Consider the following 15,796-nt stretch of genomic DNA (forward strand, 5'->3'; position numbering starts at 1 on the left):
ACAGAGAGAGAGAGCGGGAGAATCGCTGTATATAAGAATAAAAAAGCGAATGGCGGTAGGTTGACCGGAAGCATTGGACGATGCCCCAAAACTCGGCAGAAGAACGAGCGAATAATAATAACACAAAAAAACAGCCAAATCGCAAAAGTGAGAAAGAGAGAGAATGTGACAAAGAGAGAGAGAGAGAATGAAAAGTGTAGCGCGAGCGTGGAAAAAATACCATTGCTTTTTTTTGTGTGCAAGTGCGAATTTATGTCTTCAATTATTCAACGCCTCATTTGTATGCCCCAACTCCCAGCATGTGCCCATTGAGTGTACGCCAATGTGAGTGTACAACTATGTGTGTGTGTGTGTGTGTGTGTGTGTGTGTGTGGGTGCCATGCTAAAATGCCAGCATGCATTTCCGTTTCCGGCCAGTGCAATGCCGCCGCTGCCATTGCATATGGCTGCACATGTGCGTCGTCCTTGCTGTCGTTTGCCTTTCGCCTTTTGTGCTGCTTGCTGACTTTGTTCCACCTTCACTCCCCTCTCATCCCTCTCTACCCTCTACCGCCTCCTTGGGCCCGCCCGGGCAATTGAAATTTCAACTGGCGCAAAAGTAATTCAATTCAACGGCAGCCCCGGAGACGTAGAGCAGCAGTCAGAGAGAGAAAGTGCTCTACAGAGAGAAAGGAGAGGGGAGAGGAGGGAGGCGTGTCCCCTGCATATCCTTACATAACTTGGGGCAAGCAGATGCCTGCGCTGTAAGGCAGAAACCAACAGCTCGCAACCGGCAACAACGAACGCATTTAAGAAGTTATTGTCATAAATGTTTGAGTTTGTTTGTTTTGTTTTTGTTGTTGTCGTTGTCCTCTCTCTCTATGGTCTCCTTCCAACGAAACTCGCTAAATCAAATTCTGTTGCTGTTTGCTGTGGCAAAAGACACAACTTTTATTTAGTCACCGCCACCGCCACCGCCTGCCAATTTGCAATTCTAATGTAATTTTTTCGCGAATCATAAGTTAGAAAATGCCCCCCAAAAAAAACTGCACACACACACAGAAAACTCTATGCGATGTCTTCTTGGAGGCCTCGTGTCGTCTGCCTGTCGCCCTGTCCGCCCTCAGGGAACGCCTTTAAAATGCTGCGGCCAATGTCTTTTGACCAATTGTAAAATTCCCCGTTTCCTTTTTTTTTGTATTTTGTTGGGTCCACTTGTTAGTCCCCCGCACATTAATCGATCACAACAACAACAAAAAATATGTTAATTTCTGCCATGTTCATTGCGTTTTCCGATGCGTAAGAAAATGAATTCGAAATTCAAAAGTAACAAAGCAGATCGAAACAGCAAATGCTCTTCTTTTATTAACTATTAAATCTTATCTCAATTTTTGTCAAACATTTATTTTTATTTGTGTTGAATTCTAAACCATTTCTTTTGACTTTAATCGTTCCATTTCGATTTCAACTATTATCTTGAAGACACATTTGCTGTTGCTGAGCGCATTTAGCACTTACATAAAATCCTTAAAGCTAAGTCCTAAAGTCACTTGCTTGCCTGCAGCTATCAATTAGATTGTCTAAGCCAACGCGTTGAGCCCCTGAAAGGGCATTTTAAAAAGGGCTTGCAAGAATAACACACATACAGAGAGAGAGGGCGAGAAGTAAAAGGCTAAAAGAAAAACAGAAACAACAATTGAGGCAAATACAAAGCCAAACAATGCGACGCATTTACATTTGCATTATTTAGCATTTAAGCGTCACGCGTTGCGTAAACAAATTGTATAAACAGCCAACGAAACCAACAACAACAGCAAAGACAGCAGCGAACAACAACTACAATAAAAATAAAAAGCTAAAGGAACAAGCTGGAAAAAGTGAAGCGCGTAATTCATTAAACAATTTTTTATTTGCCAAAAAATAAAGAAACTGAATAAAAAAGAATGCTGGGAGCGGCTGTAGGCGTGGCCAGAGGCGGCAACCCAACGGCAATGAGTTTCAAGTTGCAAAGCTAACAAGGCGCTCATAGCATCCCCTAGAGCGAAGTGGGAGATTTTCTTTTCTTTTTTTTAAATAGTTACTCTTAAATCTATGTATTCGAATTTAAATTGCAATAGAAGCGTCAGCTTTAACATCGAGAGCAGTAAATAAATGTGTTTTTTGCAGCATCTTTTGATTTATTTGGGAGGTGAAAGTTATAGAGAAATTTGATGATTTCTAAAAATTATGAAAACAAAAGATTGATATTTAATGTTAATATAAAATATTAAGCTTTATTCTTAAAATTTGCACATTAATTTGATTAATTAATGTGATTATAGTCCTTGGTATATTTTAGTATTTTTGCAGTGTTTAATTATAGAAGAGTTTAATCTTGACAGTTGCTCATTAAGTTTCTTCTTTCATTTTCAGATGAAAGCGAATTTGATTATAGCATTTTGAGTATATTTGGGTATTTATGCGGTATATTAATACTGTATAATTTAATAATATTACCGCACTGTTTTGCTTCTATTGGAGCACAGTCGACTCTAGCTATTTTACTTGTTCTTAAGTTGAAACAATGATTTTAGTTTCAAAATTTAATTCAAATTTGTGATGCTCCAACCAAGAACAGGTTATATCGAAAGGTATAGTGAAAGTTGTGGAGTTGATTTACAATAAAGTATTCCATTCAATACCAACAACATTAAGAAACTATTTAAAGTCAAAATATTCATTTGATTTCTGCAATTCCATAAAAAAAGAGCATTTGTTGAAAATATTGATGTCAAATTGTAGTCAGACTTACAGACTTAATTTGAGCAAATTTGTAATAAAAGAATGCATGCTAAGAATAAAAGAAAAAGCAAAATATTTAAATCTAACTAATATGTTTATAAAAAGACTCGAATTGTAAAGCTAAGAATATTGTAGTAAAGAAACATGGACGAAATTTCAATACTGAAGCTGAAAGTATACTACTGTTTTGCTCTTTAATACCAAAAAGCTCTCTCGAGAGAAAAGTAAGTTAAAATCGAGTTGAAAAGCAGCATAGACCGAAAAAGAAATGCCATAAAGCTGGCTTAAATAATTGTATTATGCTAAATAAATATGGAAATGTGTTTGTCGTCGTATTTTTGAAGTAAACTTCTTAGGTGACTGCCACAGCACACATAGCAAGAGAGAGGACTACTTGGCATTTTTAAAGCCTGGTCACACTCTCACTCTCTACACACACACACACATACAAAGGGGGGACATACACACTACACACAGATGCACTTATTGGTTTACTTGTTTACATGACAAGCTGCTCGTTTTCACACTCTTTCTTATTTGCTTTAACATTTTCGCATGCATATGCAAGCAGCCCAAGAGCGCACACACACACACACATAGTCAAAAAAAAAGCACACACACACACACACTTGCTAGCAAAGGATGCTGCTGTCCAGCAGCCAAGCTCTTTCGTTCTAGAGTTGTAGTTGTTCGGTGTTAAGTCCTGCGGTGGCATCCACACACATGAGTGTGCAAGCGAGTGTGCGAGTGTGTGTGTGTGTATATGTGTGTGTGTGCACTTTAAGTGCGCTTGTATGCGTTGCACTTGTTTGCAGTGTTTTTACATCGAATGTTGATTGTACAAAACCACTGAACAAGAAAAATTAATTATACAAAAACGTCACCGCCAAACAGCTACCGAAACTGTTGACCCAACCCCCAAGGCTGCTGTCGTTGTAGTTGTAGTTGTTGTTGTTGTTCTGGCACCTACGCTGACGTGGGTAGAAAATATATATATTTCGTATACGTTGCAGATAAACGAGTTTATGCCTAACCAACAGACACAACTGGACAGCAGCCACACATCGAGAGAAAGAGAAAGAGAGCGTACAATCGGACAGTTGAACATATGAAGATACAACATGCCTGGGCATCTCTGCATATATTTCATTATGTTTATTTATTATTTAACGTATTCGGTAATACCAAAAGGATGCAAAGCGATGCGATACGAAGCATTGCGAGTTAGAACCTTGTCGAGGCAAACCGCAATGTTTAAAACGAAACTAATAAATCAGACACAAAGCAGACAAATAACCAAGCAGATGGTTAGACAGCAAGACATGGCATGAAGAGGCGAAGAGAGAGAGAGAGAGAGGTTGGAAACGAGAGAGCGAGAGACAGCTACATTGTTGCAGCTGTTGCCAGCATTTTCAATTCTAAATAAATCAATTTATGCAAACGCTTGAAATACGCATCAAAATGTTTAAAATCGACTAAAATAACAACCACAAAACAACGGCAACGACAGCGACGCAAAACAATGCACAGTACTGTAGCAAATAGAAAAAGCATTTTGGCAAAAACATAAATTTTATATGCTAAATGCCATTTTCGACCAAATTGGTTCGAACGACACCCCAAACGACCAAAAAAGAGGAGAAAGGGGAGCGAGGGCGGCTTTTAAGCAAATGCAAAAACTTGTAGCATACTTTTAAGCTCTGCCAGTGCTTAAAACGCAGCCAAACGCAAAGGAGTTGCTAAGGAGGGTAGCGGCGGAGGGGGAAGGGGAAGGGGAACTGGTGAATGCCGCGGGCTTGCTACGTGTTCAAGTGTGAAGCTGGCACTGCCACGCCCCCCAACAAAAGCAGGCGTTGCTAACGCCCAGCGTCTTTGGTGGGCGGCACAAATCGACGCTGCAAGCGCTTAAGTATTTTTTTCTTTCTTTCACATTTTTTCCCTCTCTCTCTCTGCCTCTATTTTGTTGCTGTTGTTGCAGCACTCTTTCTTTATATATTTTTTTGTTTTTGCTTGTTTCGCCGCACGGAAACTGCGTTTTTTGCATTCTTTTTGTTGTTGCTGCTGCTGTTGCTGTATGGCATTGCATTTAGATGTTGATGTTGTGCTCAGCTTTTGTTGCGGTGCTTAGAATTGCTTGCCCAACCACACTTCACTTTTCCCCCTTCCCCATCTGCTTCGCTACTCGCGCTAGCTCCCTATAGAATCAAGTTTTTATTTCAAGCAGCTAACGGAAGTGTTGCTCTTATTGTTGTTGTCCTTGCTGATGCTATGGCTGTGGCTGCTGCTCCTGTTGTTGTGTATATACGAAATTGCAGCTAAGAAGTAAGAAGGGCACTGGAAAGGGGAAAGGGGAAGGAGTTGCGGGGTTGACTGCCCGCCGGGTCTGCTGGCAACTTGGAGTTTTATGCTCGCGCACAGTTTTAGTCAACATTGTGGCACATGCAACACACTAGAGCTGATGACAACGACAATAACTGTAATGAAACTGAGATAAGCTGCTGCTAGTACAACTCATGGCTGGCCTGGGCCCACATTTGTGGAGAGGGGATCGCAGGAAGTCCAGGGGAAAGTGTGTGTGTGTGTGTGTGTCTGGTAGTCGCCACAGGAGCAAATCGCTTGCTCATTTGTTGCTCTATTCACTGCTGTTGTCACGAGTTCTGCACTAGTCTAAAATTGTTCTCTGCTGAACGATTTACACTTTGCGACTACGAAAATAATGGGCGAAAAACTTATAATTGAGCAAAGAAAAGTCGATTTCCAGCTAAAGAACTATCATTTCCAAATAATTAACACAAGTGCTGGAGAACTGTGATGTAGAGAGTCTAAGGAGTTGATTATAAAGAACTGTTATATATATTTCATACAGATTAATATTCAAGCAGCGAAACTGACTTTTACAATTGTTATATGAAAAAGTGGTAAGTAGGAAAGAGTTTTTATAAGTGTTGAATTTTATTGAAACTTAAAAATAAGATTTCATATTTTATTTATGTCTCGTTTTATTGTATTTATTAATGAAATAAAAAAATATCAAATTTAAATTCTTTACTAAATCGTTAGCTTTTCCAATTCCATATTTCTTTTATTTATTCACAAATGTCTTCCCAGCATATTCTTTTTACGCATGCAATTACCCATAATTCGAAATCCCAAATCACATTGTCGACGAATATAATTAAATTAATTGAATGCTGTCTTCGAGTCTTGTAAATGCCTTTGCATAAATTTAACGCCTTTGCGGCTTATAATTCCCAAAATTGCGTATTAAGGGTTGCAATTAGCATACTTATTTCTCAATTCCCGGTATGTTTTTTTTGGTTTGTTCTTCGCGCTCCCCCGCTTGAAATTTCCAATCAGTTTTCATTATGTGAAATCTGTGGGAAATCACAAGAAAATTACTTAGCGCTGATTAGCTGACCATTTATTTTGGGAGAACGAAACGAATAACGCTTGAAGTGCATAATTAAAAAAATTTGCCACTCTGCAAGCGTGTTGCCCCTCCCCCTCCTCCATCACCCCGCCACCCTGAGCTTCCCTTGAGTGAAACTGTAACAAACCATCGCCATTCATTTTGGCGCACAAAGTGGACTGACAGCAGCCGCAGAGTCGCAGCGAGTCGACGCCTTCTCCGATTCCAATGTCGTCGTTGCTGTCAGCTTCAACTATGCTCCCATTTTGGACACACACACATAGCACACACACACACACACACACACTTGCACAACAAGGCAGACAAACGGTTGGCACTCTTGACGTTGACATTGCCAGGCCTGCAGAGGCCCGAAAAATACAACGATGAAAAAAAGAAGAATATATTTTGCGTGCTTCTGTCAAGTCGCAATGCGTGCACAGAGTGTGGTGGATGCTTCTTGGGTGTAGATTGCGATGGTAGCTGTGCGGTGGTGTGTGGCTGTGGTGGTTGGCTGGCGGTTGAGTGCCGCCCATTCCTCATGCCTCGCTTTTCGGGGGCGAGTGATTTATTTGACTGACACTTTTTTCTGCGTTGATTGCATCGTAATCCCAACATAATGAGTACTGTTATATTTCATGGCCATTTTCGTGTTGCAGAGGCCCAAATGAAGTAGACAATTTTTCAAAAACAAAAGACGATAGCTAATGGTGCGGCATGAGGCAGAGGCAGAGGCAGAAGCAGAGGCAAAGGGAGAAGAAGAGCGAATGAATGCCTACAGTTGTAGTTGAATGCTTGCTTGCGTCTGTGCTCCATTGTGCATGTGACACACGTAGGCCACTTGAGGGCCCTTCGTTCAAAAGCAACCAAAACGAAGACGCATGCGGACTCTCGGCCATGGTCATAATAAAAAATATGCTCGCTCAAATTTCCATCATTTGTTCGCGTCATCAACTATTCTACTTCTACTTCGCTTCAACTATTTTCAAATTACACTGCGCAAAAATTTCATTTCGTTATTTGTCTAAGCACTCAATGAGTTTTTTCTAAATTAATTTTTGGTTCTCTTTTAACATATTTCCAAATTTGTTTGTAAGCATGCGACTTCGTGGTTTCCGTGCTCTCATCATGGGTCCCCCCGGCAGTGGCAAGGGCCACATCTCTGAGAAGATTGTTAAAAAGTATGGAGCAGTTCATATTGCGGCTGGCGATATTCTGCGGAAGCACATCAATGAACACACCCCGCTCGGTAAGGAGGCGGAGAAATATACACGCAAGGGTTTGCTAGTGCCGGATGCTCTGCTCCTCGGTGTGATTGGGACTGCCATCTATAAGGCTGGCAATCGTAATTGGATCTTGGACGGTTTTCCGCGCAATGTTACCCAGGCGAAGCACTTGGAGAATGTGGCGAATTTGGACATGGTCATCAATCTGCAAATACCCGACGAGGCCATAATGGAGATGCTCAAGTTTCGTCTAGTTCATGTGCCATCGGGACGTGTCTACAATATGGGTGTTAAGGCGCCTTTGGTGCCCGGTTTAGATGATGTGACGGGTGAACGTTTAGAGCGTCGGGCGGACGATCGTCCCAAGGTGGTGATGGCTCGCCTCTCGGCATTCGATAAGCAAATGAATCCGGTGATCGGCTTTTATAGAAAGCGACACTTGTTGCACACGATTACGGGGCGACATCATCAGATACTTTGGCCCATGGTCGAGAGATATCTTGTGAAACGTTGGGGATTGTCGGCCATAAGAAGTTTTAGGCCAAAAAGAAATCTCGACTTGCTGACTTGTAAACCTTAAGTTGTTTTTTAGCTTGTGCCGTAATAATCTATTTGTAACGCTCATTTCATAATTCAGAATTTCAGTTTTGGTTTATCACATAATAATTAGTTCGCGTAAATTCAGATCATCAGTAAATAAGTAAATTAATATGCAATTACTCGTATAGCGAAGCGTTTTTATGGTTAAGATATTGTAAGATTTCTGGCTAAATTCTACCTCTGAGCTGATTTGATTATCTCGGTACTCTGATTTGATTATCAAAGTAAATTTTAACAGATTCTTCTTGATTTCTGTTTGAAGAGTTGCTTTTTCTTTTGAGACTTTAAACCACAAAGTTGAAATGCGAGTCCCGCTCTCTGATCTTGGGTTCGAGTGCTAGAGTCGTATAACTCTGCTAGGGGAAAAAGCCATTTCTCTTCCTCTCTTGGGGAGTTGGGCAACCGCATGCACTGCAGTGTTGAGTTAGTACGTTTGGAATTTTGTTTGGGCTATTTGGCATTTTTCAAAACATTGTTGCACAAAATTTACGACTGAGATTATTCCATGTGCGAGTGCAGAGTGCTACGACTACGACTAGGCGAAGAGGAGCAAGGAGGAGGCGCTATGACGAGAAATGGCTCAGACGAAGGCTAATTTCTAGATCTACTCGGCAAATGGCAGGCAGAATGGCAGGCAGGCTCTGTCGCAGCTGTGTGCGACGGCAATAAAAACTTTTATTATTGTCACACGTAGCATCCACTACAGTCCAGCTCCAGCTTCAGTTTCAGCAATAGCGACAGCTTCAGCTTCGGTCTCGACTTCAGCTTCAGCTTCAGCTACAATTGCGGCTGCAGCTTCAAACTCCTGTCTAACCTGCGTACACACTTCCGTTTTCCGTTTTTGCGTTGTCCTTTTTGTTCGGTTGTCCTGCTTCGTTTTTTTGTTGTTGCTGCTGTTATTGGGGGCTACAACAGGATGGAGCAGGAGCAGGAGGGTAGCAAAATTGAATAAAATGGCCTCAGTTAATGGTTGTCGGGCTGATTCAGTTAGCGCATAAAATGAGCAGAACCCCAAGCTCAGGCCCAGGCCCAGGACCAAGCCTCTGCTGCTTGCTTTGTCCTGTTTCCTGTCGCTTCCTGTGCCATTCTACGGGCTTTGCTCCTGTTCTGTGTCTCTCTCGCTTTCTCTTTGTATGTGTGTATTTTTGGTCACAAATGTGGCACGGCCTAAATCTCGGTTTTACGAGCGCATTCTTTTGTTTGTTGCCAGCTGCCCTTCGCCATTGTTTTGTTTATTATGTATTTGTTTCATTTTTTACATACTTACATTTTCTTTTTGCTCTGCGCCAGTCTTTAGTTGGCCCATTACGTGCTTTGTGAGGCATAAGCGGGGGTTGGAGGAGGTGAGCATGATGTATGCGACAGTATTAAAATGAAAAGCTCTGGCTTGCATATTTGCTTGCTACACAATGTATAACAGTTTCTCAAAATGTATAACAGTTCGTTGTATAACAGTTTGCGTATACCAGTTGTATAACAGTCTGTCAATATTGCAAATTACAGTAAGCGCATGAATAAATGCATTCAAATTTGCCAAAAACCCCCCCCAAAAAAAAAACAAATCTAGATGGGAAGAAAATGAAAGAAATTCGACAAAAACGCACGAAAATTGCACAGAGAGTAGGAGAATATTTTAGTCGGTTGACTGTGGCAGCCTCCAAAGCCGCATTTAAATGAACGAAGCCGGAACGTCAGACAGCATGGACAGAAAGTGCAGACAGTTGGACATGCAAATGTCAGTTGACGAGCAGGATGAGAAACGTGGCTCTGACTCTGTGGCTGCGGCTGCTACTGTTATATAGATGAGGTTGAGGTTGAGGTAGCTTGATGAAGAGCCCGGAAAGAGACGGGACAAGTTGTACTCCTGGTGGAGCAGGGACGAAATGACGAAATGGCCGCTCGATCTCGCTGGCTGGCTGGCTGGCTATGTAGCTGGTTGGATGGTTGGAAACTCGCTGGTTCGATGGTTGGTTGAGTGTTTAAAACGGCTATTGTGCAGCTTGTGGTTGCTTTGCAAATTGAATAAAAGTTCATTCGAGTGTAAGAGAACCGATAGCAGCGCACCAGCACAACAACAGCAACAACAACAACAACACATACACATGGCAGCAGCAGCAGCAGCAGAAAAAAGCAAACTGCGAACCAACGAACATTGAATGAATGTGAATGTAATCGTTTTGCAAATGAAAATTGATTTTTGAATTGTGGGCACGCTCTCTCGATGCCCGTTGCCTTTCCCTATCCTCCCATTCCTCCCACCATACTTATTCCCATTTACTGTCCCTATCCACACTCCCGCTCAATCATTCTCTAGCGAAGCAACTAAATGAAATCACAAAAAATAAAAATAAAAAATAAGAAACGAAAGCGTTGCCATTGCGCAATTTGGTTTTTTAATTTCGAAACGCGAAATTTAAATATAAAATTTAAATCGTAAAACTGCAATTTCGAGTAGAGTTGAGCGAGCACATGAATGATGCAAAGCTTAAATATTTGAATGCATTGCCTGCCTAATAATAGTGCCAGCTCTAATTGTGCGCCAGTGTGCGTGCAAGGGTGCTGCGAGCGCAGAAAACTATGCTATACATTTTTTATGCCACTTCCTTCACCCACACACACAAACACACATACAACAAAAGCGAGTTGAAACATACGGCAAAAGCTGCGCTTGCCTTTCTTATGCCACAGAGCACACAGCACAGCGTTTTGCTTGAATCAAAAGAAAGAACAAAACGAAAGCTGGATTGGACTACAGCACGGACAATCCGACTGTCAGACAGTTAGACAGTCAGACAGGCAGGCAGGCAGTCAGACAGACAGTCGGCAAGCAGGCAGCCAGCAGGCAACAAAGTGGATTTGAATTATTCAAAAAATGCGATTGTTATTTGCAAAATGTTCAGTGAATTGAGACGCGCACCGCGCAGCAGCAACAGCAGCAGACAAGACTCAAGACTAAGACGAAGACATCGACGTGAATGTCGATGTTAGAGCTGCGATTCACGGTGAAAATAATGTTGTATTTATGAGCTGCAAAAACGAACAACGAACAGCGAACAATGCAGCGTTTATGCAGCATAGTATGAATTGGATTCAATGATAGTTGCGAATTGATGCAAGTTATGACTGTTGAATGTGCAATTTATGCAGCTTCACAGTGCACTGTGAAATTACGAGTGGGCATAAAAAGTTCACAGTATAACAGCTGCACGAAACCAATTAGAATGCGCGCCAGTTCAATGACTACGACGACGGCGTAGAATAGCTTTTATGGCAGGTATTAAAGATTAATAGATTTGTGCCGCAACTCTCGTAAAATGCCAGGAACAACAGCGAAAAAGAGCTGAGCCAACTTATTGAATGTTAAATTTATGAAGCACTTGTAAAATACTTTTTGAACGCTTATGACAGTTTTGTGAACACTTAAAACCCAATTCTTGTTTCCTTCGCTTTGTCAAATGAGTTCAATGTTGCAATTTCAATTGAGTTTGTCATTTACAATCGTTTTTTTTTGTGGGGCGTATAATAGCCAGAAACATATTTCGATTTTATGGGTGAAAAGTTTTTATCTATAAATGAGTTGGAAGTGTAGTTGCATTGGATTCTACTTAAATTTTAATTCAATTTAAACTTTCATAGCTTTACTTGTTAAAGTATAACAGTTTTAGCTATGACATATTCTTTAAAATATAATTTCTAAAGTCTAGATCAAGTGTGGAACATTGCAAAATAGTGATTAATGTGAATAATATAGTTGTATAACAGTTTTAAAACCGATGTATTTGTTTAAACGTGCCGCTATAATGCCCAAAAGTATACCAGAAGTATAACAGTTATATAACAGTTGTATAACAGTTTTATAAACAACGTATTTGCTTACATTGACACTTGAAGCCACTTTCCATCTTTGTGCTATACCTTTATAACAGTTTTGCAAACATTATGTGGCCTTTGCGGTAATTGACAACCGCATAATCACGCAGCCGCCCGTCGCGACATTTATGTTAGTTTCACGTTTGAACATTCGCCATCCATACGCTGTATATACGGCGGCTATTTATCATTGCAGCAAAGCCACAATAACCAAACCAGCTGGTGACACTGCTTCCCCCGCTCTCTGTACTCTCCCCCCTTTGATGCCCGCTCTCTTGTCCGGCGCTGGCAAGTCATTTATAAATGAAAGCGCAGCGAGCAAAGGCGCAGCTAACAGGCTAGGGCATTCATAGAGCGGCAAGGCAGCCAAGGCAGGCAGGCAGGCAGACTTCTCCATGGCCCATGTCAGGCGTAAACCCAAAAGGTTTTAATCAGTTATTCATGAGACCGAGAGCACGACAGCCAAGTCAAACAAAGGCCGCTGCGCCGCGCCAGTTGACATTGAAAGCCGCCAACGCGATGGCGACCGATGCAAAAACCAACAACAACATAAAAGTGGAAAGCAAAAGAAAAAGCGAAGAAGATTGTGAAAAAAATTTATGAGCTGGAAAAAAGGCTGCATAAGTTGCAATGCTTCTTCAACTCGCCCAACTCTCTCAATTCGTGCGCGGCAAATGCTGCAATAACAATTGGCTGCAACTTAAAAGGCGTGGCATGGGCGCAAGACAGCAACAGCAATAGCAAGAAAAAAGGGTTTGTTTATTTTGGAGCGAGACAAACAGACAAATAGAAGATGGGATGTAGCTGACTGCGATGATGACGATGATGAAGACTGACTGACTGACAAGTCGACAACAAGAAGCAGCAGAAGGAAGGCGGCGGGAGGTGGCTGGGGGGAAGGCGCGTCTTCTGTTGACGGAACCACTCCAAACTAATGAGTATGCATATTGTATGCATGTGTGAGCTGGCGAGCGAGCAGGCACGAAAAAAAAAGGAAGCGTCTGCGTGCCTTTGTTGTTGCATTTGCACTTGGACGCCTTCCAGAGGGTAGCTAGAGAGATGGGGAAGGAGAGAGGGGGAGGCTGTTGGCACGTACAGGTAGCAACATGTCTTGTCAAGCTGAGGCTTGTCGCTGATTTTGTTTTGTTTCGCTGACAGCAGCTTCAAATTAGTTGGCACAAAACATAAATGCAAATGAATGCGAACAGCACTCCAAACACAAGGGTTGCCCAGCCACCCTTCATCTCTCTCCCTCTTTCGGTCTTTTCACTCCTTTGCTCATTAATACAAGCCTGATTGGACTTTTTGTTTGTTCGCACACAGAGAAAGAGTGAGAGAGAGAGAGACAAGCTTGCACTTAAGTAGCTTGGTTTTAAACAATTACATTGGACGCCTTTGCACATTACAAGCACTCACACACACTCGTACACACACACATATTCACTCGAACACTCAGTGAGTGAGTTTGAATGCCGCTGCTGATTGAAAATTCTTGTGCAAAAATGTTGACGTCGACATTGTGAACTGACATGCTGCTGCTCATTACATTAATTGCTTTGGCTTGTCTTTGCGACAGCCACAGCCGCAGTTGTAGTTGCTGCCGTTGCTGCTGCTACTGCTGCTGCAGCCAAGTGCAATACGTTGCGTATGCGTATTATGCATGCGTGTGCTGCACTCGCTCTCCCAGTCTGTCTGTCTCTCTGTCTCTACGTCTGACATTACAGCAGCACTCGCATTTCAATTTCAATTTTGCAATTTTGGCAGCTGCCAGGTGGCGCTGTCGCTCCAACTGTCTGACTGTCTGTCTCTCTGTCTCTCCGTCTGTCTGTCTGTCTCTCCTGGCTGTCTTTTCCGTCTGTTTGCTAGGCCCATATCCATGGCAGAAAACTGCAAAACTGAACCGAACTGAACTGAACCCATTTGCCAGGCAATTCACAAGCCTTTTTATCGCTAGCTGCCCCTCATCAATTCACTGACTGGGCTAACAGATTTGCGCAGCTGTTTTTCCTTCTCTGCACTCTGCATCGATCTCTGCCTCAGCTCCCCCTCAGCTCTACCAGCTGTCCAGCTACTGCTCTGCTCGTTGTGTGTGTGTGTGTGTGCAGCACGTGAAATGTATGTCGCCTGTCAAATTACTTGAATCTCTGCTTTTGCCTTGCCTCTCTTCGCTCTCTGTTTTGTTGCTGCCAACTGAATGCAGTTGGACCCACATTTGTGCGCTTGGTTTGCCGTGCCAGTCAAGCATAATATGATTATGTAGATGCTCACTCTACACACACACACACCGACACACATCCGGTTTGGCATTCAATGCGCCCAACATTCGCACACAAATACTCACATATGTCTAAGGGAATACTTTTGACTATCCGTCGTATATATCTCTGTACAATAGTTCGCTGTCAAATCGTATTTATTATTTTATGTTTTCATTTTGTAAATTGCCAACGTTGTTGCTGTGATTACACAGAACAAAAAGCACTATCTGTCGATATTCGTCTCTGTATCTGTATCTGTATGTTTGTCGCTTTGTATCTGTGTCTGACTATTTGAGTGTGTGTGTTGTGTTCTTCTTCTCTTCTCTCTTCTCGGTGTCTGTGCAACTAATCGACTGTTGCCGGCGCGCGTCAAGTGCCAGCATAGCACAGCACAGCTCCGCCTCCTGACAGCCACGCCCACCTGCCCTCTTAGTCGAGTCGTTGTAACGCTCGCTGTCGATTCTCATTGTGTGTGATGGCCAAACAAAAAAGAACTAAAGGCACACACACACATGTTCATGACTTTTAGCAACAACTCACAAGACACACACGTTACGTATGCGTTTGTGTGTGTGTGCGTGTGTTGTGTGTGTGCGTGTGTGCTGTGTCTCCAAGTCCCTGAGCAATCAGAATTTGGTATGCAAATTTGTAAAATGGAATTGCATCAATATTAGAAATCAATATTTGCTGCTCAAACGATTAAAAGACAGATAACCGTATTCGCAGCGAACTGTAACCGGAACTGCAACCGGAACACAACGGACATAACCGGAAGCGGAAACGGTCGTTCGCTCGCCTGCTCGCTTTCAATGTCAATTTACTTAATGCGACGCGAAACTTGCAGACACTTTGCGCCTAAAACGTGTGCTTAACATGCAGCTGAAAGCAAAATGAGTTGGAGTTTGGGGAGAGGCAAAAAAGGAAGTAACATAATATGAAGTGCTTCAGCCAGCTCCTTGATCCCATCCCTTGTGTTGTCCTGCTGCTGCCTGCTCTCTGGAAACAGTTTGCAACTAATTAAGCAGCACGCACAATCTAACATGCAAGTTAACACCAGCAAAACAGCAAAGTGGCAAATCGTCGAGGGAAGGTGTATCGTATGTAATAACCTGCATAGTGGGGCAAAATCACTCGATTAAGTGGGAGAAAGAGGAAGAGATGACGCCTTCAGATACTTATCACAGTTCTTAAACAATCAATTAAAGCCAGCCAAACACTCATCTCTCCCCTTACTCGACTGATGTTTGGCAAACTTTTTCTCTGGCCGACTTTCGTTGAACTAATTTCCTCAACTAGTTGCCAATTTTGCGTAAGAACAAAACTTTGTCATATGTTTGCCAATCGATTTGTGTTATGAGAAATTAGCCAAAGTTCTAATGAAATGTTTCGCTTACGATTAGTTAATTGAGTCACAGGCAAATTGCAACTACATTTTGTATAGGGAGAGTAGCTGCAAAGCTTGAGAAAGCTTCAGAATTGAGACAATCATTTAATACTGGAACAAGTGCAGTGCAAGCAACAGTATAGTATATGGATTCATATTGCAGTGCGAATTCTAGGTATATTTATTAGAAATTCACTGTATTTATTTATTCATATTTATTTTGAACTCTGAATTTCATTCTAACATACAAAAGAGTGAGTCACAATAACTAAGGCCTTAAGGCGACTTT

The 15,796-nt window shown here is 42.1% G+C and overlaps 2 protein-coding genes across 9 annotated transcripts in view; one reads left to right on the forward strand and one right to left on the reverse strand.

The window, feature by feature from the left end:
* Positions 1-15,796, reverse strand: part of LOC132793845 (RNA-binding protein Musashi homolog Rbp6) — a 226,160-nt gene that overhangs the window by 37,649 nt on the left and 172,715 nt on the right. The window lies entirely within an intron of this gene.
* On the forward strand, positions 7,170-8,120 carry LOC132789985 (adenylate kinase 4, mitochondrial-like). The gene has a single exon (XM_060798366.1). The coding sequence runs from the start codon at positions 7,268-7,270 to the stop codon at positions 7,973-7,975; it is 708 nt and encodes a 235-aa protein (XP_060654349.1). The 5' UTR covers positions 7,170-7,267; the 3' UTR covers positions 7,976-8,120.

The sequence above is a fragment of the Drosophila nasuta genome, chromosome 3, assembly GCF_023558535.2.
Source record: "Drosophila nasuta strain 15112-1781.00 chromosome 3, ASM2355853v1, whole genome shotgun sequence".
Classification (NCBI taxonomy): Eukaryota; Metazoa; Arthropoda; class Insecta; order Diptera; family Drosophilidae; genus Drosophila; species Drosophila nasuta.

Coding starts and splice junctions, on each gene's coding strand:
- LOC132789985 (XM_060798366.1), top strand. CDS start 7,268: ATGCGACTTCGTGGTTTCCGTGCTCTCATCATGGGTCCCCCCGGCAGT.